At 41.8% G+C, this 23,458-nt stretch overlaps 2 protein-coding genes across 6 annotated transcripts in view; one reads left to right on the top strand and one right to left on the bottom strand.

Moving 5' to 3' along the window:
* SUPT3H (SPT3 homolog, SAGA and STAGA complex component) overlaps positions 1 to 23,458 on the bottom strand; it is a 271,671-nt gene that overhangs the window by 212,437 nt on the left and 35,776 nt on the right. The window lies entirely within an intron of this gene.
* RUNX2 (RUNX family transcription factor 2) overlaps positions 14,474 to 23,458 on the top strand; it is a 151,327-nt gene continuing 142,342 nt past the window's right edge. Inside the window, exons 1-2 of one of the 2 annotated variants that reach the window (XM_048935347.1) lie at positions 14,629 to 14,698; positions 14,919 to 15,038. In XM_048935347.1, the coding sequence (XP_048791304.1) occupies positions 14,981 to 15,038 (58 nt within the window). In that variant the 5' untranslated portion in view covers positions 14,629 to 14,698; positions 14,919 to 14,980. Of the gene's footprint in view, positions 15,039 to 23,458 lie in introns of both variants that reach the window. The other variant, XM_048935348.1, reaches the window with a different exon arrangement.

Raw genomic sequence — 23,458 nt, 5'->3', positions numbered from 1 at the left:
TTTCACCAAATCATACTTTTAGGAAAGTAAGATAACAGTAAACGCACAAATGAATCTCTCCCCAGAGCCAGTCATTTTAATATTTAATAGCCTTAATTCATGAGTAACCACGTAGCTTTCAAGTTATTTCAAAAGGGGAAAAAAAATACTCTGAGTTGACAAGGTAGACAACACAAAACTGGTAAATAACTAATTTTTACAAAGATTCCCCAGTGAAATATTAATGTTTGGATGACCCACAAATTACAGCTTCAATTAATATCACAGTGATTATAAGCTTTTGAAAGTAATTCCTCAGAATTACAGCCTCCTTACCTTCATAAGCACTGTAAGCATTCTGAATTTTACCTTTGTGAGCTTTTACATTTCTCCATCCCAATTTTACACCAGACCCTCCCTTCTCTGCAAATCCTTCAAGATTCTGGGGCCTACGTTCCTGTAGTGATGCACCACTGCACAGCATGCTGTGCTGGAATTGGGATACGTTTATCAGCTGGTCGATATGCAAAAATTTAACAATGCAGATCGGTTGAGATCAAGAACTCTCTAAAAAGACCAGCACAGAATTCTTAAGGAAAGCCCCTCCTTTGGGTTCTCTTCAATAGACCTGATGTTCAGCCTAAGGCTACAACCAGGCAACTGTGTTTTATAGCCATAGATAAAACTCATCTCCCTGATCTTCTGCTATGCTTTTTTTAAGCCGCTGGATCCTACAATGCCATGTGGCAATGAATTTAGGAATTCCATCATTACTACATGCTGCTAAAAAACTCCTTTCTTGCATTCACTGCAAGCCTGCCATCTTCCATGGCCATTTCACCAGGTAGGTGCCTCATTTTTTGCTGTGAAAAAGTGAAATAATTGTTCCTATTCACTTTCACCATCCTGCTCGTACCTTTATATTCTCACTTGATATACTCATATTTTCATCACCTTCCCCTCCCAGCTGTTTCTTGCCAACCTTTAAAATCCCATCCGCTTAGTTTCGCCATGGATGGAAGCCATTCCTTTTTATTTCATTTTTTTTAACAATTCTAGACTACTGCTTTTAAAATCGGGTAAGCATAACTGCAGAACTCGGAACACAGCTCTGCCCATATCCTCTCCATTTCTTTAAAATTGAGTCACTTTTTGAGAACTCCTAAACCTCAAGCTGACACATTTTAAGAGCCGCCCATTGTGACTCTCAGATCCTTTTCTGCAAGAAGCAGCAGCACGGCACTCGTGTACCTGACTTCGCATTTACTAGCAATTAACTTCAACCTAAATTACCATCCACCCGCTTGTGCAAAAACCTTACATGGCTGCACACGATCAGGATATGATTTCAGTACTCTAAATTGGCCATTAGCAAGCTTTCTCAGTTCTCAATTTCTACCAGTTCCTCAGTACATCTCACAAGTTTGCTCTAACATGAAAAAGCATTCTTACCTCTAATTTCTCATCGTTTATTTGGCTAATATATTGTAAAAGGATCTCTTCTTTATACCCCACAACATCTTGTAAAACTGAAGCTACTAAAAATTTACTATGGAATTGACTCAAGAGATTAAAACCAATCAGGTTCCCTCAAATTCTAAGCCAACACTGCAGTTGCTTCGTAGCTATAGGACAGACAACTACTTGAAAATAAGCAGTTTTGCAGTTCATTGAGACAAGCTGTTCAACAGCAATTATAAATAATTTATGTTGAAGCGACACACATCAGTGGCCATCAACAGCCACTGAGTTTTGGGCATTCATTCTTCCAAGAAATCTTATTTATAATCGATAGTCATGAAATAATTCCTTATTCTGCGCTGAACGCAGAACAAGAAATAATAAAGCACACTGAACAGTGGTTGAATAAATTAGCTATACTTGGAAATCATTTTTTCTCTTCATACTGTACATTCAAAGCACACAAAAAGGAGCTCCATATCACAGATACGGGACACAAAGAAGGATGATCAACACTCATATGACAACTTAATTTTGTGTTAAGTCATGAATGATCTAAATTGAAGTTACATAAACAGAGAAGTAACGCCACTGGCAAACAGCCCCATTCTGTAACGTTCTATTTGAGAACCACTGGTTAAAGGAAAAGAGACGCTGAGCTTTGACAAAGAAAGAGATGGGAGATGACATCAACTTCTATTGGCAAATGAGCTAAGCCTGCCAGCTAGCTGACAAATTAGCCTCTAAAAACCACTAACAGTAGCTTACAAAGTCACAGCTGTTATCCTGTTTTGAACAACAAAACGTTGATCTCAGTTGAAATGTCTAGTTTTACAAAAGATTTGTAAGCGCTCTGATTTATTTATTTTTAAACAAAACAATAAGTTGCACTGAGAAAAGCACAAGGGAAAGGCAATGACTGTACTCTGATGACTTTATGATGTTTAATAGACAAGATTAAGTATAACACTTGCCTCTGTTCTGCACCTTCTTTAAATTTAAAAAGTCCCTAGAGTTACCCACTCAGTAGCAACATAAATCTCTGAATATCAAAGTACCACATCACTAGTGATTTCTTTAGCTAACTTGAGAAGCTCCCAAGAGCTTAACTTTGATAGTGGGAAGAAATGCACCAGAAAACACAGCATTTACTCGTAGGAGATTCCATTAAGGGAGTTAAATCAACTGCAAGATGCTAGCACTCTTCTAAACAAACATGCCACAGTGCTGAGTGGTGGAGAGAGTTAAAAACACAAAGACAGAAATCATACTCTTACTTAGCCCTCAGCTCAGTGTACTTTCACAATAAGACATCAGGCAGTCTTCTCTCTAACTCTGGGAAATTGCTGAGGACTAAAAACTCTACTACACGCAACAGGGACAAACTCAGTCTTCATGCTGGCACTCCCATGACCTTCATATACGAACATCCCTGAAATGAAATGAATTAGATTTATTAACATGAAACAACAGAAACAACAAATATATCCTCGTTTCACAGCAGGAACTGAAGAACAGAACAAATTACTTAACTTTGAAAAGTTTCAAACAGAAGTCTGAGTTTCAACCCCAAAGCTAAAGCCACATCTCAAGCTTCAGACTACAGCCAGTTTCCACTGAAGCATTTTACAGCTATCTTGCCCCTAAAAAACTGCAGTAACTTCAACAGAATTAGTCCTGATTTATGGGTAAATGAAAGGAATAATCAAGCCAAGAAAAATGCATGCCAAGTTCAACCGACTAGCCCAAAGCCAACAAAAAACACTGGTGAAAGCTTGGGTTGAAAATTGTAAGATGCTGTGTTTAAGCATCTAACGACGACTTTTATTTACTAATGCTACAGAAGGACAGATTCTATTGAAACACTTTTGATTTTTTCATCTTTAAATACACTATAGGCAGTAAGCTGATGAACTAAGCAAGACTTCAGGCACCGTTAGGAGATGGGAAATTAACACAATAATGTATTTTCACCAGTAAATCTGAGGCTTGTTTTAGAGCAGGTACCGACAGCTCCCAAATTCAGACCGGGAATCTGTCCACACCTCTGTTACATCATTTCTAAAACAAATTCAGTTGTTCAGCTCCTAAACAAACACGAAGGAGGATATAAGAGCTAATAATACCTGAACACATAGACTGCAGTATGCTCCCTTTAATTAAGACTATTCAGTTATCAAAGTGAAAAGCAGCAGGACAGAAAAGGGAAGAAACCTTTTCTCAGTGCTGTTTTAATAGTTTCTTCTCTTTCCATAGAGGTATTCTGGAAAAGGAGAACTAAGCTGATGGCCTTCTATACAGCCATCAAAAGAAATGCCAAAAAATAAAAGTTTACTTCATTGCTTCTCACAGTCTAACAGGAACAGTGGTTTTGCTGTTCATAGAGTCCTTCATCCTGTACACTTAGCTATGTACACTACCAGCATATCACAGCTAACTCACAGCACGTACCTGCAGCATCCAGAAGTCACTTCAGTCCCTCACCTGGTTAAAAACAGTCATTTTAACAAAACAGCACCCTAAGTGTGTGCTACAGAGTAGTCTAGAAGTTTAGGCTTTGTTTTTTACTTCTAAATCTCATTCTATGTATAACCTCCATAAGTAGCTGTCATAGGCAATAACATACTCTTCCCAAGACTAAAACAACATCAAAGTTGCTTTTAAAGTATTCTCACGATGTGACAAATGCCACAGAAGAGCTCATGACAGTTGGTAATTCTTCTAATCAGGAGGGTTTGAAGATGGCAGGCAGCCACACAATGAGCAATGAGGGACTGCAAAAAATCACTGAGTAACTGACTCTGAAGTGTGCAGTATTCATTCCGTGCAATTGAATCAGGAGTTCTGGGGGAGAAAAAAATAATTCAATCAGTTAACACTCTATTATAATGCACCAAGTACAGCAGGGCTAAATATCACTCAAAACCTCTGGCATTTTCAATTTGGTTTCATCGACTTATTCATCCAGAATGGAGTTTAGGTGAATTTGCATCTTTAGCAAAAGAACACAGATAGGAATGGGAACAGACTGGGACTAGTTCTAAGTGCAAGCTGTTCATGTTCTAGCTTTCAATTAGTAGCTGAACTTATGGGCAATCCTCATTATATTAGTTGTGTATCATTCACATGTCCAATCCAGTAACAGTTAACTAAGAAAGCTGAAGGAAAAAGCATTTAAAGAATTAAAGCATTCTGTAAAATTTGTGGATTCTTAAAACGTGTGGGCATAATCATGGCATGTAATGAATGTTTTACTCAGTTTATTTCAGTTATTCAAAAGGGAAAATGAACTTGAATTACTGTAGCTCCTATACAGAGATAAAACTGATATTTTCTACCCACATCAGAAAATAAGACGACTGAATTCTGTTCCGTTATGAATTGGAATCATTCGTCAATTAAAAGAGAAGAAAAATAAATCATGCTGAAACTAAATGACAAACCAAATGCGACTCCACTGCAATTTTGTCCAAAAGACAAGTGAATTTGTTATTTCTTCAACCCTTTGATCATTCTGTTTAGCTTGTCAGGATGCCACTTACTACTGCAAATAGTCCTTGTCTGAACAGACTGGTATCATTTTCCCGAAACTGAAATACAAACATTCTGCTGCAGAGTTGCTTCAAACCCACACGGCACAACTGCACTTAAAGAGCAAGAAAGCGCTTTGATTTTCATAGGAAAGAAAACTTTTCACCTCAAGTTTGAAGAAGGGAGAACAATTACAAATCCTACAGAATAAACAGAGTGGAGATGGCAAAAGAACGCTGCGTTTCAATCCCCCACACCAAATTACTGTGGGTTGGGGTTTTTTAAGCTCTGAAAGATAAACTCTACCAATAGAGACAAAATGCGAAGATAAAGGTTGTCTCATTCCACAGAGCACAGAGCAGGCAGTCGGTGCAGAGGGCCCACCTTAAAGCACAGCCCATCCGAACGAGCACAGGTCCTGAGAAGCCACACTTCCTTCAGCATCGGGTTTTGGCAAAGCAGAAAAGCTGCCCGTTGCGCTTCTTGCTCTGACAGAAACATCTGGTAGTGCAGATCTCTGCCACAGACTGTCCGAAATGAAAGCAAGCCGTCTGGCTGTGCTGGCAGCACGATTACAGAGCACAGAATCCAAAGGAGACAAATGTCACAGAGAACACATCAGAACTGACCTCATCTAATGCACTGTGTTACAAAGTAGGTGGCAGACGAATTAATCTGTAACGTAGAACCCACTTTCCTAAAATGCAGCTTTTGATAAAGTAACAACCTTACAGAATCACGCAGAATGATGAAAAAGCCCACAGCGCTCCTCCAGTCCCAACCCCTGCTGTGTGCAGGTCGCCAACCAGCAGCCCAGGCTGCCCAGAGCCACATCCAGCCTGGCCTTGAATGCCTGCAGGGATGGGGCATCCACAGCCTCCTTGGGCAACCTGTGCCAGTGCCTCACCACCCTCGGGGGGAAAAACCTCCTAATATCCAACCTAAACCTCCCCTGTCTCACTTTAAAACCACTGCCTTGTCCCATCACCATCCAACCTTGTTAAGAGAAGTTTCCTTCTTTGCAAATTTTTTTTTTTAATTTTAGTGTTCTTGTTCCAACATACCGTTATTCCAATTACTACTAAGAAAGGGGCCCAAAATTTATTTGAGTAGTTTAATGTCCACTCAGTGCTACAGTCTGTCACTACACATAGTGCCATCAATTGGCAATACTCAATATTCTCTAGGCTGCCCACAGTCAACTTTTCACAGAATCACATGGATAGAGATGGAAGGGACCTCAAGGATCACGAAGCTCCAACCCCCCTGTGCCATGCAGGGCCACCAACCTCCCCATTTCACAGCAGCCCAGGCTGCCCAGGGCCCCATCCAACCTGGCCTTGAACACCTCCAGGGATGGACGGGGCATCACAGCCTCTCTGGGCAGCTGTTCCAGCACCTCACCACTCTCACAGCACACAACTTCCCCCTGACATCCAACCTCCATCTGCCCTCCCTCAACTTCAAACCATTTCCCCTTGTCCTGCTGTCATCTCCCCTTTCAAAATTTGATCTTTTCTATGCCATCACCACCTCCAGCACAAAAACAGTTCCATTCTGTTTCACAAGTCCTGGTAAGGCCATGCTTCTCACACAAGTCCCAGTCAATCAAAGACTGAGGAGTCCCATCAGTTTCATTTTACACTTTAGCGTGAGCCCTACATGCTGATCCCAACCCCTTCAAGTTACCAATGCAAAGAACTGCAAGTAATTCCTCTCAAATAGCTCAAGTTCTCAGTACCTGACCCCAAACTCCTCTACAGTGTCAAGTGGTAGATCCAGAACGTGTGTCTTGTCTTGAAGAGGAACCGCATGGTTCTTTTAATTAGAGGCTGGCTGACAAGTTAAAATCATCCATGCACTCCACAGCCTGTGCTCAGCAGAGCTGATGAGTTTGGGTGCCTACTACAGACATCGCTTAGGGAGGTAACAGGCATGGTGGTGGATACTCTTGCAAGAAATAATTATTTAGCCCTACAAAAAGAATAGAAATAATTGGCTGAAGCAAAAAATAATAGTCTTAAAAATTACACAATATGCACAACATTTTATCCACATAGAATATTTCCTCAAAGCTTGCTTTACTTATCTTAGAAGTCACAGGTCTGGATTCTGGCAACCCAATCGCAGGGTCTCTCTGAAAACCACTCTGCTCCCTCACTTGTGGGAAGGGAAGGTCAGGGAAGAAAGAAGTGAAGGAATGGTCGTAATTCATTTTTGTGTATTTTCTTTATTACCACCACTCAGTTCCTCAGCAGTCTGCTACTCGGAGCGTGACAAAAACAACTTTTAACTGAATTGACACCTGCTAATTTGATCATCAATTAATTCGCCTCTCATCCGCTTTTCAACCCTCTCATGAATGATCTTCAGACCCCTTCACCAAAATCTCAAAGCGGATTTTTAATTACAAGGGCAAATTTGACTTTTCAGAAGCATGGAAAAGTAGCTGCAGGTATTAAACACTGCCTGCTTTCTCCTGAGGATGTGAAAAACCAATGAACCAACGAACCGACTCTCCAGTAAGGAACGCACCGCGTGTCAGCAATGTCATACAAACATCTCCCACACTCCTCAGCATCACTGAGGCTCATTTGGCTCCCGTGCTCCTCAGGCTCCGCAGTGCAGCACTCAGCTCTTCTGGAACGGACTGAACGCAGCGAGGCAGCTCCTCCTGTCTGAAATGCCTTTCAGAGTGCACCGGTTCTCACTTTGCACTCCAGACTCCCTGACAACACGGGAAGCGATACGTGCTTTTTGTTCTTCATCCTGCCCCACTTTCTTCACTTCCCCTCACCTTCAATATTCCTCTATACAAAAAAAAAGCCATACTGTTGAAAGAAGAACTTCATTCAATAACAAAAATAGGTTTTCCAGCTCTCCTCTTTTAACTCTTATTCCTTCCATCTTCCTCTCATCTTCTTTTCAACTTTCTCATGAATGATTTTCAGCTCTCTTCTCACTATGGATTTTTTATAACAAGGGAAAGCTCAGACTGTTGTGAGGAAACAAATTCAGGTATTAGATAAGAAAAAATGGATGTGGGGAAATAAATGAGAGAAAGGATCAAACTGGTATTGCTAAAAAATACTGCTTCTGGCACTGAGGATCTCAGACTTACGTAAATATAATAAATTAGCACGGAAGCATTTCAGCTTGCACACGTTACATAAGGAAATAGGGCATTTTGGTTTTCCCCCCACCAGTGATGGGGATGAAGCTGGGCTGAGCAGGCATCACTCACAACTCAAGTAACCAAAAGCACCAGGCAGACACACAAGTGGCAGGCAGGCATCCTTCGTACTGCAGCGAGCAGAAAGCTCATCACGGAACTGAAACCAAGCACTCTCCCCTCTGCACGAAATTCTTCCAATCACTCGCTTTTATTACTGTACATTCTATGAGTTATATATGTATATATATATTTCTTAAATGGCTGCATCTATTTAATTGTATACTGCTCAAGGCAGTGACTATTTCCTTAATTGTCTGTAAAGTCCACTGCTATAAACAATGGTAATATGCAATACTAAGTAATAAAAAATGTGAGTAACGTTTCGTCAAGGAACAGTCATGCATTAATTATGCAAGATTATCTGGAAAATACAGAAATAGGGAAAAAAAAACATGTTGTTATTAATCCATAACCTAAAGCATCACTGCCCAGTGACCGGTTTACGATATTCCATTTCAGTGTTCTATTTAATTTCTCTCGAGGTATTTAAAAGCCATCTGTTCTGGAAGTTACCAAAAGGCTTTACTCAGAAATTCGGCAGGGCACAACCTATTTCCCTACTGTCAGTTAAGCACACAGCATTCCAAATCCACATTACGAAGCCAACTGTTGAAGCAGACACTCAGAATGCAAAGATTATTCTACACATTAAAATATACATGAAAAACACCATCCGGGAGTTACGACATAAATCAAAGGCAGATTCCACATTCACTACTTAAGAACTACACAACTTTTAGAAATCGTTTTTATTACTTACTGAGCTCATTTCACGTCTTTAATCTACACTCTGCTGCAGACTTCTACACAGAAGCCACTGAAATTGGTATGATTTTAAAACCAGAAGCAAATTCTTATTGCTGAACTGTGCCCCTGAAAACGGGCTCGAATACGGAAACGCTGACACCAAATCTGAACAGCGAATAACCTGCCTTCATATTTCTTTAAGGCTGTTCTCTCATCTCCATTGAGGTCCGAAAGCAGCGTTCGTTTTCCAGTGTAAACGCTGTGCAAAAGCTTTACAAACGTAGATCTAAATCTGCAACTGCCATTACTAAAATAAATGAAAAATCTATAAGCAGCAGTGAAACTGGCATGCAAATAAAAGAACTGTCAAGACATATTGCCTAAAAATAAGCTTACAATAACTATTTTAAAGACTGTGTGTGGTCTTACCCATACATTTTGGCAAGATGCACTTTCTCCAACCACAGCTAGATTCATCCAAAAGCAGTGGCACTGGAGAGTCTCTGTCTCACCTGTCAAACTTGAAGAACGTTGTTCAGCAGACCACCATGAGTCCATGGATAGGATCCACAGCGCTGCAGCAGCTGTTCTTGATAAGTGCTCTTTAACTACAGAGGCGAACACTTCAAAAATGTTCTGCAGGAGGATCACCCTTCATACACATCCATTTAAAAACCAAAGCAAACCGAAATACATCTAGAACAAGGCTTTGGGGACACCCGTAGCAAAACAGCATCAGTGACCCCAAAGAGATCTGTTTGATGCTTTAAAACACTTGCTAAAGATTCAAGATTATTCAATTTGCCCTAGAAATTAACTGAATTTAGCTTCCTCTCAGAAATTACTAGGATGCAGGCAACGAAATAAAGCGACAAGATCCCACCACTGTTTCTGTCATGTAGGAAGGTGAAATGTCAGCTCCTTTCCCACACGGCCCCAGGAATACTTGCAGCCCACCCTGCAGACAGATGGGTAGAGGGGCAAGAAAAGCCTCCACTTGTGATGAGCAGAAAATCCCAGGGAGAAAGCTTATCTCACACCTCCCTGCATAAAGTAACTCTGGCAGTGATTAAAAACTACGTAATTGTTAATTTCCATTGTGATGTGATAATTTTCTAAAAATAGGTCACTGCTTTTAACTGCTGAGATCCAGTCCAGTTTAACTACTGGTGGCATTGTATCCTAACAGCAAGAAGGGCTCTGGAGAGATTACTTTCACTTTTCCCTAGATATATTTAGTGTACTAACTAGCGTAGTTAGGATATTATTTTTCTTTGGTTTTGTCAGTAGCATGTTTGAAATAAATTTTATTAAGTGGTAGTGTATGTAACATTGCATTGTGGGTAGCAGTTTCCTGCCTTAACCTAGCCACATCCTCAGCTGTTATATGAGACAAGTTTCCCATATTTTCTGCAAGTTGGCTTAAAAGAAAAAAAAAAAAAGAGAAAAAGAACAGGAGAAAACAGCTAGGAGGTTAGGATGATCACAAGTGCCATTTGTTTAGAGTATGTAACATCTAATGCAAAGTGCCTGCTCTGTTACTGTGCATTCCACAAGACATGTAGTTGAGGAACACAAGGAAAATACCACCTATCAGAGGAAGACATCTGAGCAGCAAGAGATTAGATATTCTGGACCACGAAGATGTGAACTCTAATCCAGAGCTGATCAGGGGCAGAACGTTTCACTGGAGAATGCCTTCCTTCAGTATATATAGAAGTGAGAAATCTGGCAACTCAGGATGAATGCAAACCGTGCGCTGCCACTTGCTATTAGCTGCTGTGCTCAGTCATAAAGAGAAGATGAGCATCCTGTTTATTTGAGTAAAAGCTCGGTTTCATTTGTCCATCAGTAGCCTGAATCTACGGTACAGAAAAGCTGCAACTTTTGCTTATGCTGGATTTGTAGCAGTATATTTCCCCCCCTCTTTCTGGTTCATGGTTCCAGGTCCGCATACTTCAAACCACATCTTATTTTGAGAAAAGCTGTAAGGTAGAAAAACATCCTAGAGAGAAGGCAGAGGAATTCCAGCTGTCCCACGCTACTCCTTGCATCCCAGTAAGCAGCATCTGACAGAGAATGAGAGCTGAAACAACCCCGATGGTATGATGATTTTAATTACAGGGCAATTTTAGTTTTTGCTTTAATTTGTTAGCATGTGTGTCCAGCAGCATGTGGAGCTGCTGTGGAGCTGCTGGAAACTTAAGGCCTACAGGATACCCAAGTTCAGCAACAGAAATCCCATAAAATAGACTAATATTTCAATGCTAAGAGCCATCCAAAAATACAGTGTAATCACTCCAAAAACTGTACCCTCTTACTGAGTTATGGAACACAGCCAACGAGAGAGCTTTCTCTCCTTACAAATATTAATACTGAAATGCTGCTGTAGCAGAAGCAGATGCTTTAATACCACCTGCAATTAACACTTGCATCTTGCACTATAACAACCGGTGAGCTCTCATACATGCTGTGCAACTTGTAAACAAGTGCAGTTTAACAAATTTGTCACCCTATCAGTATAAGCAGAGGATTTCTACCTCTCTAGCTGTAGAAAGAAACATTTAAGTACAAATAAATTTCATTTTCTGTTCCCATATCATGTGAGCTTGGAGGGACAGAAGGCAAAAAGCTCGGAGATAAAGCATGGCTAACACGAATCTGAATGTATTTCAAAGAAGTGAGAGATGCAACAATCACTTAGCATTGCATTGCAGTCGACTATTTCATTTGTCACCAAGATGAAGCTCAGAGTTTACCAAGGAAACTCCTTCGTATAATACTTCCTTTGTCAGCACCATTGTGACTCAAAGCATCCCCAGTGAGACTCATTGGGCAACTCTGACTTTTACAGATGCACCTTTTAAACAACAGGCTGCAATCAAAGCACTGCTTTACACGGTGAATGTTGGGATCCGTGCATCTGCTACACTGGAATTGCACACTGTGCTGCAAGGCAGTCCTGCAGGAATGAGGTGCACAGTGCTGATCTATTATGTCTCTACACTGCCTAGTAAAAAGGGTATTTTTAATCAACAGTTTCTGCAAACTACGTCTCATTTAGCCCATGATACCATTTGTTCTTCTCGTGCTAATGTATTTGACTTCACTAGATGAAGAGCTCACAGCCGTGGTCCTGTTCTTGGGATCACAGGTGAAAAACTGTGTACAGTAAATAGGAAAAGATCTCCAAGTTATCGTAGCAAAACAAAATGTAGCAACAAAATCAGAAAATCGCTTTGCACACAATTGAAAACATCAAAAAACAAACGCGGCCTGTGAAAAGACAGAGCACTGCAGTGCAAAGAACTGAAAAATTCAGAGCTCTGCAGAAAGTTTGAAATTCAAATAGGAAAGATGTAAGTAGGAATAAATTCTGAGGTCTCAACACTCGATCAACTGCATGTAAGGGAATGAAAGTACCTAAGATCCAGATTCAGTGGTCTATCGGATGACAGCTCTGCGTTTACGTAGCACCCAAAGGGAGCAGGGCTCAGTGCACAGCTGCGGCCACACAGTGCTGCGCTCACACCAGGAGCTCTGCAGGTACAGCAGGCTGAAGCCTCCACCGCCCCTCACTGCATCAGGAGCTGCTCAGAGCTGTAAGCAACTCCAGCAGCTCTGTTTACATGAAAACATCGCCCATCTTTGAATCATTTCAACGCACTTTGCTTCTTTCCACTCGTGTTCTTATCCATGCTGTGAAAATATAGAGAAATGCAGAGGAAGGCACCGCCAGAAGAATGAACTAGCACTCATATCAAAGCAGGGGATGGGTGATCAGCAGACTGCTGCTGCCTCATTTTAAGATGAAATTCTACAAACACACCAGTTTCTACTAACTTTCCAGGTACTGCATTAGGACAGTGCAATTAACCCCATTATGAATGTCAGGAAAGTACTTTTTAATGTATAGGGTTTTAAGCTGCTCTGCTAACTTTCTGATAATGAAAGTTCAGGATGCCCCAGCTGTCATTTCACCCCCATGTTCTATCCAAGCCTGCCTGCTTCTGGCCAGGACAGCTGAGTGCCAAGAGGGGAATGCAAAAGGAAGGATGGCAGCTTCAAAGAGACGGGCTTTATGTTACAAATGAAAGCTGAATGATACCTAGAAAGGGTTTGATGCCATTCTTCTGCTCCCAACAACGTATGAAGCAACAACCAAAGTAAAAACCGTTTGGCCAGAAGCAGAAAACACAGCGCCTGTGTGATCTGAGCAGGCTCAGAAGGAAAGCCCCAGCATCGTGTCCAGAGAGGCAGAAAATAAGATACTTTCTCCAAGATGTTTCCAATTTCGTTCTGAATCTGAGTGAGCAAATCAAGACTACTAATACACACTGTCTGTGCACATTATTCCTTACTACGCACAGCATTTTGCAATTTATTTCAAAGCCTCCATTATAAACAAAAAAATACTGCTTTTGTTAACCCGCTCCGTTCTGCTACAGTAAAGACTTATATTACACAATCAAAGTCAAAGTTACAATATGTTAAGTATATAAAAGATATTATTCACACATGCACACATATGATACGAAGCATTTAAATCTGACATATGCATCAAATTTATGTTTCATTTTAAAACTAAGTGTTAACATTAACTGGCGAATAAAGTTATTTATAGTCTCCCCAAAAGCCCAAACCTGCTCCGTCCCTCCTCAACACAAGCGATTAGCAGGAGGGCAATCGGAACCTCCAGCTTACGCAATGCCTCTATTCAATCCCAGCCATATCTGCATTCGAAAGCATCACTGAGAGCGCGGGGCAACCACTGGTGATGTTCCAAGGACAACATATTGCCCCGGATAGGAAAGCAGTGCGAGTGCCCTTGATGCGCGTTCCCTAACAGCGCACTGTTTGCAGGCAGGTAAGCAGGGCAGGCGGCAGCGCGGATGTGCAGAGGGATGGGTGCAGCCCCAGCCCAGCACGCAGCCGGCCAGCCGACCTACGCAAGGTATTGCTTCTCACAATGAGTTACAGACCTGCAAGGAGAGGAAGACAAGGAGAAAAAGGAAAACAGAAGGAATCCAGCCACCCGGCAAATGTGAAGCAGACCCAAGAGCGTGATGCAATCCAAAGATGTAAATTACTGTAAATCATCACTGTTGTTCAGAATTTCACACAGCCGCTTGGGCCAATTTTGCTCACTTTTCCACAGGCACAAGAATGGAAGAGAGAAAGAAAAAAGGAGGAAAAAAAAAAGAAAAAGAAAAAGAAAAAGAAAAAGGAGGGGGAAGAAGAGCGGGGGGAACCTGAAGTGAGAGCACACATAGCGCTCTGCGGTCCATATGCTTTAACTGTACAGAAGTTTGGGCTCTTACAGCATTTTGTACTCCCTCCAAACCCTCATGAGTCACAAAAATTAAAAAGCTATATCGCTCTGGATGCCAGGAAGGGCCTGACCACGGGCCTTTTGTCAAAATAAAAAAAGGGGGGGGAGAAAAAGGGGAAAAAAAAAAAAAAAGGGAGAGAGCAAGAACAAGCCCCAGTGGTAGGCAGTCCTCTGCGAGTCCTCTGATGTCACGAGCCACATGATTCTCTCTCTCCAGTAACAGTGCTTGCAAAAAAAAGGAGTTTTAAAGCTTTTGCTTTTTTGGATTGTGTGAATGCTTCATTCGCCTCACAAACAACCACAGAACCACAAGTGCGGTGCAAACTTTCTCCAGGAGGACAGCAAAGAAGCCTCTGGTTTTTAAATGGTTAAGCTCCGCAGGTCACTACCAGCCACTGAGACCAACAGAGTCAGTAAGTGCTCTCTAACCACAGTCTATGCAGTAATAGTAGGTCCTTCAAATATTTGCTCATTCTCCTTTTTTTTTTTTTTCTTTCTGTTTTGTTTCCTCGCTTTTCACATGTTACCAGTGCTACCCAATTTTTTGACAGCAAAAAAACCATCTCTTGAGTCTATGCGATCCAGAGACGCTGCAAAACTAAAACGAGGTCTGGCTATGGTTTGTGTTTGCAGTTTGAGGATCCAAGAGGCATTTGCACCAGGAGGCGAAAGCTCTGCCTGAAACGAGAGGGACTATGGCATCAAACAGCCTCTTCAGCTCCGTGACACCATGTCAGCAAAACTTCTTTTGGGGTAAGTGCTGCGCTACCTCCGCTTCTGATTGCCGCCGGTGGAGCTTTGCGAACAACGCGGGGTCCGGTGATGGGAACAGAACGGTGCTGGATGGGATGCCAGGGTGGGGAAACAGTGTGCTGGCTTTTCAGGGGGAAGAGCGCAGGCATCATAAAATGAAACGGTGCTGATGTGGGAATGGAGAGGAATCGGAGCTGCGTGCAGGGCTGGCAGCAGGTGTGCTGTGCCTGCGCCGCTGGGAAGGTCATGCTGTGCTATCTGTGCTGGCACTGCTACAGGGCTCAGGGAGAAAGGCAGCAGCATCAGGGACAGCTTATGAAGGGCTCTGGTGCAAAGCGTATCCTACAGGTTAATGACTGATATATGCTAGAAGGCACATGCTTCGTGATGTAGCACTGCTTGATGGCAGTGAGCAGCACATAGCATTTCGCAGCCTCCTGTAACCACAGCTGCCCCTTCGCTGCCCCAGGCATCCCATCTCAGAGCGTGTGTAGCAGATGAAGTTATCAGTGTAGCTCTGTAGTTCTTTGCCCTCGTTTCACAGCAAAACGCGGTTATTTCATTTTTAATATCTTCATTCTAAAGCAAATCCTTCCCACTGCACTTGCTATGAGCGGGGCAAAACATTCATGCATACAAGTATTAGCTTACGAAATTCAAGTTATCTAATTTAACATGCTGACGAATTTAAGCTTTAATTGAAAGTGGGGTTTAAAAATCTCTGTGGAAGAGCACTGCCAAATATCTACTTCAATAGTCAGAACCGTAAAAACAGATCCCTTTGAGAAATCAGATTTGTATACTGAGGCACATTTGTGTGCACTGCATCCATTCATGCCCACAACATAATCATAAACACACTAGAAAAAGGCTCCTTCCTTGCGGCTCGTTTTGAAAAGCTTCTTCCTTTCAGATATAGTTTTAAATTCAGTACAAAGCATCTCAATTCCAAAATATTAAATAACAGCAACACAATTGTGATTTTTCTGCGTGTAAAATGAAGTTACGTTTTAAAAGGCGTCGGGAAATACTGTATTCTAGCTGTCTTTGAGCAGTGGTGAGAAGTGCATGCAAGATCTTTTTCAAAGCATCTCTTACTGGCACAGATCAGGAAAACTAACAGAAAACTCTGAGAGATGGAGGAAAAAGAAATCTGAAAACTTACAAGATTTTCTTAATGGTGTCCATCATGTTGAAACTAGGTTGGGGCTGCAGTTAAACCTATTGGTTTTCCTCCCCTGCCCCCCTTGTAAGGAAAACAATGCTAGGACCACTGGCACTGCCCGCATCCCAGCGAGGCTCACATTGTAACGAAGCAGTGAGTGAAGTTCCTCTTACCCCTCCTACCTCCCCCACTTTGACTGGTTCCCAGTAAGGCACTCAGAGCTCTACCACTGCACACTCAGTAGCTCCGTGTAGAAGAGAGGACAGACTATTTCTGCCCATAGATAACAGAGGCAATAACAGAACTTGCAGCAGCTCGACGCACAGAACTAAAATCCTCACACAGAAATGGCAAGCAGCTTTCCTGCTAAAACTGCTGTCTTAATGAAGCAGAGGAGAAGTGTAGCCAGACCACATTATCCCAGTGTTTACAACAGGAAATACAGTTTACATGTATAGGGACTTTCTTTTGCTTTTACTTCCAAAAGAGATTAGAAGAAATTTAGTTGGCTAAAATTATCAAAACACGGAGTGCTGACTGCTTAATTCATCTGCTTCTGATCGTTCCTTGAGCAAGTGAAAGGGATTGTAGCACGAAGAATCACTCTTACCCCTAAACCTCACTAAATCGGGTTGGGTACAAAAATGTACAGAAACAAATGCACAGAGCAGCAAATCCCATCAATTCTATCATACGTAATCAATAGCTCTTGCACTTCAAACAAAAGAAACAAAAAGCTTATGAAAGTGAGAGAGAGCACATTAAAAACTGAGACCAAAAGCCCGAAGTTACTCATCAGTCCCCACCTCCCAGCCCGGCGCAGCGTGCTGTTACTCTCTGCTATCTCTCAGCTTCTGCTCCTATTCCCATCGCTGACTTCAGCCTGTTTGGGACCACTGAATTTGATTGTGCTTTTCTTCAAGAGCAATGAAGAAGCACAGTGATGAGGAATAATAGGGAATGAAGACAGCGCTGAGATTAGCTCACATGGGCACTAAGCTGCGGCTGCATTCACTGTGCTTCACGTTGCTGCGTGCTTTTAGAAAGGGAGACAACAGTAGGGAAGAGGAAGGAGCCCTTCCTGCTGACCAGGGACGCAGATCCCTCCACGTCTCAGTGCATCTCAGCTGAGCAGGCACTGTTTCAGATCCAGAGCAGCTCTGTATTAAAGCAGTTTGCACAGGCTCGGAGCACGCCGTGTCCGTAGGTGGAAATGATCTCTTGACATTTTAAATACGGGTGCATCATTTCGACCAGAGTATTCTATTTGTGTCCTGATCATCTTAAAAAAAATGTCTCAGAGTACACACTGTGCAAAATATGAGCAGCACATCAGAAAATCCAGTAAACACTGTGTATATGAGATACTTTAGAACATACAATAGTTCTGAAAGGCCTCCCGTAGAAGTTACACGTGATAAAAAAGCATTTCCAATTGTGCTGAGTGCATGCAAGAATTTCACTGAGGAATGTAAAATCAGATCAAGGTTCAGCTGATAATTTAATCAATTATTTCAGATGCAACTTCTGGTAACAGATCCCACCAGAGTGACACGATAAACCTAAAGGAAACACTTCAAGTTAACAACAAAACTGTCCTCTACTTACATTAAAATACTTGCCAGAATATTCTCACTTATTCCTAAAAAGCAAAAAACAACAAAAAAAGATAATTCATAGATTTCTGCCCTGAACTATTTTATCACTGGGGAGGGACCTTATTTCTCCTTTCATTACGAGGCTGATAAGAGATACAGACTGTGTGTAGAGTTTTCTGGATGTTCCCACTGTGTTCAACATATTCAAATGATTGTGGATGCTAAGCAGCACCTCAGTAATCACGAGTGTGTAGAGATGTAAAGGACTTTAACAAGTACATGGAAGGAGTGCAGGAATCACTATTCTCTTCTGCATTCAGAAAGCTGCAAGGTTCTCTATCAGCTCTGGGACATCAAACCCCTAAAACATGCAGAACTATGCAGCATCTCAGGCACTGATTTAATTATCTGTCTCAAATGAACTATTAATATTGGTAGAGTTCAAATCCAACGTGCTGATGTAAAAAGCACTGGGATGGAAATGCTCCCAGTTTGTTAGAAGAACACTGGAATATCTGATGGTTAAATAAACTGAGGAGAGAAAAAAAAAAAAACCCTAATCATTAGGGGCACTAAGATTTTATCAAACGTTCAGGATTAATCTCTATTGAATAGAAGCATTCACAAATCAAAACTCACTCTCCTTCAATACTTTCATGCAGTGTTAATCAATTACAACCTTTTCTAGTTATTCAAAATCCATGTGCTTTTAATTTTATTCACTGGTGGTCTAAAATATAATATTCAGGCCAAGCTAAGTCATTCTGTATTGCAACTTTGCTTTTTTTCAATAAATATTCATCTAGAGGTTTTCTTAGAGAGAACTGCTCATATGAAGACTGTGGTAATATTTTTATACTGTACCTCCTTGTTGAAGCAAAAGGTTAGGGGTTACCTAAATACCTCAACTGTATATACAAAAAAAGGAAAAGGTAAGTATTCACATGAAAAATCCAAAGGGACTATATTATTTATTTTTGCATTTCCTATGATTAATGATGCACCGGTGCATACTTGAAAACTGAAGTCAAAATAGAGTAACACCTCAAATTCCTTTACAAACTGTACAAATATCAAACTTCCATGCCGTATTAACTACTCTACCAGAAATATTTAAAGGCTCTGCCACCCCACATTAAGAGCAGAACAATAATAGTGGAATTCCTCTCGAGCAGTGCGACTCCTCGGTCCCGCTCAGGAGAACACTCATCTCAAACTGGACCTCGTAGGTTTCTTTTTCCAGCCGGGCTATCAGCACACAGCTCTCCTACAAGCAGCTCAGCGCAGTCTTAAGTAAACAGCAAAGATGTAACAGTGCATTCAGTGCAAGCAGGGAAACAAAACGGTACCCGATTCTTGCAGGAGATGCTGTCACTCCGTAGCACACAAGGAGCTGTGCTTCGGATGCATCGCCTTGCTGCACGCGCCCATCGCTGCACATCAACAGCGCAACAGGCTGAGCAGATGAGCAGAGCTGTGCGTTATTCCGTGCCCAAATGCAGTGCTCGATTACTGAGCCGGCAGTGCAGAGGGGTGGCAGGAGGACCTGCTGCAGGCCGGGCTGCAGGGCTGCTGCCCGCAGGGCTGTGTGCCTTCCCTGCCGCCTCACAGGAACCAACTCCGTGCGGCGCAGTAGACGGACTTGGTTCTGCAAACTCATTAAATACACTCCATTAATAAGAAGTACAATAAATTGCCACGTTTAATATGCCCTAGGGTGCATCGCATTTTAATTAAGGCGGCCTCAAGATAAATAGTGAGTTTCGGATGGTAAAACCTGAAGCATGGGAAGGATTTAGCTCAGGCTCCGAGAGCATCTGAGGCTCTCATGACCAGACAAGAAATTGCAACAGAAAAACATCCAGCTGCTGGCTTAAATAGAAAACGCTCATTTGTCTGAAAGGAATAAATGCCACATTTATTTTGATAAACATACTCAAAAATAAATTAGTAAACTGCCCGCTATTTCAAAGAGATTTTCCTTGTGAATTTTGCCAGACTTAGGAATTAACCACAGGTTTTCATCCGGAGACAGCAGACACCCACAGAGCACAGCTAACACCTACCTCCTCCACCACACAGCCCCAGCAAGGAGCTCCCGTCCCCAGCACCACCTCTCTGCTGTCATTACATACAATAATACAAATTCCTATTCTATATGCTTATTTCAAAGCAGCTTCCAAAAGCTGACGGGGAGCAGACAGAGGAGGTGCACCTTCTGCTCTCAGGTGTTTTTGTTTTTAAGTTAATAAAGCTTAAATCCAAGAGCAGGCTTCCTTACATAAACACTCTCCTCTACAAATAAATATAAGACCTGCCACTTCACATAGGGAAAAGCACACCCCAAAGAGAGCATTTTCAAGATGAGCACAAAGACAAAATAAACCTCAGGTTTCAGCCTCGTAAAATAGTTTAATATTTCCAATATAAAAAAAAAAAATCTATTATTCATGCATCTGCTTCCTGTACAGATATTTTACTCTGCCTGTCAGAATGCTTCCCCACGTATGTAAGCTCCCTGTGCCATGGACCACTTTGCCCCGGGAGGAAAGGAGGCGCAGGTTTACGAGCAGCTCGCTTTAAATGCTTAAAGTCATTTTAATCGGAGCCATTCAATGATCCCACGCAACCTACTCCTTATTGAATGTGATTTGCTACGCTAGAATTTATATTTCTAAAAAATTAGAGCAAAAAAAGAAGGCTAGATTTTCACTTAAAGCAACGTGCTGCTGCAAAAAGAGAAGTATTTCCATATCGCACTTAGAGCATTAATAGTTTCCTTTTAGAATACGTCCTCATCTCTGATAAAACCACCTTCATTTTTATAGCAAAGGCTGAGAGCAGTTTCTTCTGCTGTCCCTCTCTTCAGAACACCGTTCAGGCAGCTGTGGCATTAACAGTAGCTTTAACCTTCAGCATGCTGTACCTACAATCCCCGTGGCAGAAACGCACCCGCCGTGCTGCCGTGTCTCTTGTGGACACTCACTTCACATGTTGCACACCATCAGCACTACTAACTTCTCACAAGGACTCAGAATTTATTATTGTTCATTTTCCTGACGAAAGAAAGTTAAATTCTGATGACCTCACATACGTTTATTCTCCCACAAATTTATCTGAACCTGACACATGCCATCCCACTGCTTGCTAAGCCCTCGTGGTCTGATATCTAACATCAAAACCCACTCTGTGGTTTACTGAATCAGAGCACCAAATTACACCGTCCTGTTGTTCACAGAAAAGGTCCCAACCTCACTCACAACCCAAATTAACTGCAGGACTAATAAGATGTGTGCACCTACATGCATGCACAGCCGCAAGCAGAGTGCGTGCAGCTCCACACAGCAGTCTGCTACAGCAGCTCAGCGTGGTGACACTGCACAGCCTTATTAATTGATTAACTAAATCTCAGTAGCAAGCATGCCTACAGTATAAACCACCACACTGGTGAGCAAAAGATAGAGATGGTGCTTTTTTTGTTTTGTTTTGTTTTTTTAAGGAAACACCCAATGCAGATAACTATGTGCAAATATCTTCCCTCCCACGTAGCATTAATCTCTAAGGAGATCTGTAATTCCTCTGAATACTAATCAGAATACACAGAGTTAAAAAAGCACAGGATTTTAATACAGCCATGTGTGGCATTCGAACAGGGTATTCCTTCTTGTAGGAAATGGTAATGAGTTGTGTATGTGCAAACATGCACACGAGTACAGTTCAAACTTCTAATGCCTACTGATTCATAGTTGTAAAATCCTGCATTTCTTCACGTAGAACACAGCAATAGTGTAAGGTTCGGATGTGCCTCTGTTGGTGAAACATCTGCAGAGTAACACTGAGGTTACACAAAGCCTGGAGTTGCGATCACATCTGAGTCTGACAGCAGTACAAACATCCAAAGGACATTTACAATGCTGCACATCACTGCTTTGCTAATATGCCGTGCAGGATGCTGAAGCAAGGATCTTACTTTCATACCTGCAAAGAATGCCTACTAACACTACTGTACTGCTCTAAGTGAATTGCTAACGTTGAACAGTAGGCAGTAGAAGCTGTCTGTGTAGAATGCTTGGCAGTATTTCTGAAGAGGCAGGCATTGGGAGCAAGCCTGGTGCTATCTTCTTATTCCTACAGTCCCAGGAAGGAAAAAACCTGTTACTGCAGACATTTCAGAGACCCTTCTTAACTCATCTCAGCTTGCAGTTTCAAAGCGTGTGCTTTAGCCACGGCACTCTTATCTGTAGGTCAGCTGCTGGGACTGACAAAACAAATAAGGTGCCCTGTATATATTTCTACAGAATCCCAACCTGAAACATCGAGTTGCTCAGCCAAGAATTGATATTACTTCCCTGTACTATTTTTTATTCTTGTATAACAATATTAGTCTGACTCTAAGTGCCAGCCTTCGCAAAGAACCAGCGTGAGTCATTTCACACAGATTAAGCACTTATGATTCAACGGAAAAGAAAAGGCACGATCAACATAAAGCCTAATTCTGAAGACTGTGCCAGAAATTCTTACTTTGCTGTATCGTGCCTCAAAAAGCCATCATTGAGGTGAGCCACGACCTGACCTGGTAGGGGACCTGCGTTTGCCTCGCTGTGCAAACGCCGCTTGGAACTGCTTCCATTCACACGCACTGCTGTGTTCAGCTGAGAGCCCTGTACCTTTAAATAGAAAACTTTGGGGAAAGAAAAATGTATCAAGTTTGCTTTTTAATATTGAAGGGACAGGTACGGCCAAGCTTGGTGAGGCTTTTATTAATAGGTTTGGTGAACTCCTGCTATTAGCTATTGTACAATGCTCACACACAGAAGCAGCTTTGTTATAAACACGCTGCAGACTCAAACGCTGCATTTCCGAACGCAATCTGCAAAGCTTGTTTCCTCTAAGAAAAGAGCAGCCGTATAAATTCACATTAAGAGACTTCATCAGCTGCAGCTTTCCAGTCGGTGCTATCAGAGTTTGACTCGGCTGCTTGTGGAATAACCGCGCCGTAACAATGGCTGGTTTCTTTAAAGCTGACAGGAGCAGAAAGCAGTAACTATTTACTTAGGCGGTGTACATTAGTGTACACCAGTAAAAATGTTCTCTTTTCCCAAAAGGATTTTTGGCATAAAGGGCATTCACTCCGCTTCCTTCCCACCCTTCTTACACGCGACTTTGTACATTCAAAACTAAGTGCTGTATTTTTTCTTGCTATTCAGTATATTTTTATTTCCCCCCTTCCTGATTAAAAGGCATAAACAGAAACACTGCAACGAATTCAGAGGGCGAGCTCTGTCTACTGACTTTTAATTAAAGAAACCAACGTTCAGGAAAAATTCAGTCATTTGTGGATAATAAAATAACACAATCTAGGTAGCAAGAAAAAAATTAATTTAGCATCGCATGGGCAGAAATACATCTTCCAGAGCATAAATCCTCTCCGTGCCGCAGCAAGAACAATTTCAGAAAGGCAACACAAACTGTTTGCACAGGCACACGCTAGGAAAACTTCTGATTTCACAGTATTTAAGGAAGAGAACCTGAAACTGCTCCTTTATCCTGCTCAGAAATTACTCCAGTCGCGACCCCAGGGTGATTTAGGATTCTAAGCTCATTGCTATAACATTTTAATATTAGCTTTAAAATCAAAAGCAAAGCACTGATGACGG

Source organism: Lagopus muta, chromosome 2, assembly GCF_023343835.1.
Source record: "Lagopus muta isolate bLagMut1 chromosome 2, bLagMut1 primary, whole genome shotgun sequence".
NCBI lineage: Eukaryota > Metazoa > Chordata > Aves > Galliformes > Phasianidae > Lagopus > Lagopus muta.
This window is presented reverse-complemented; position numbering and strand designations above follow the sequence as displayed.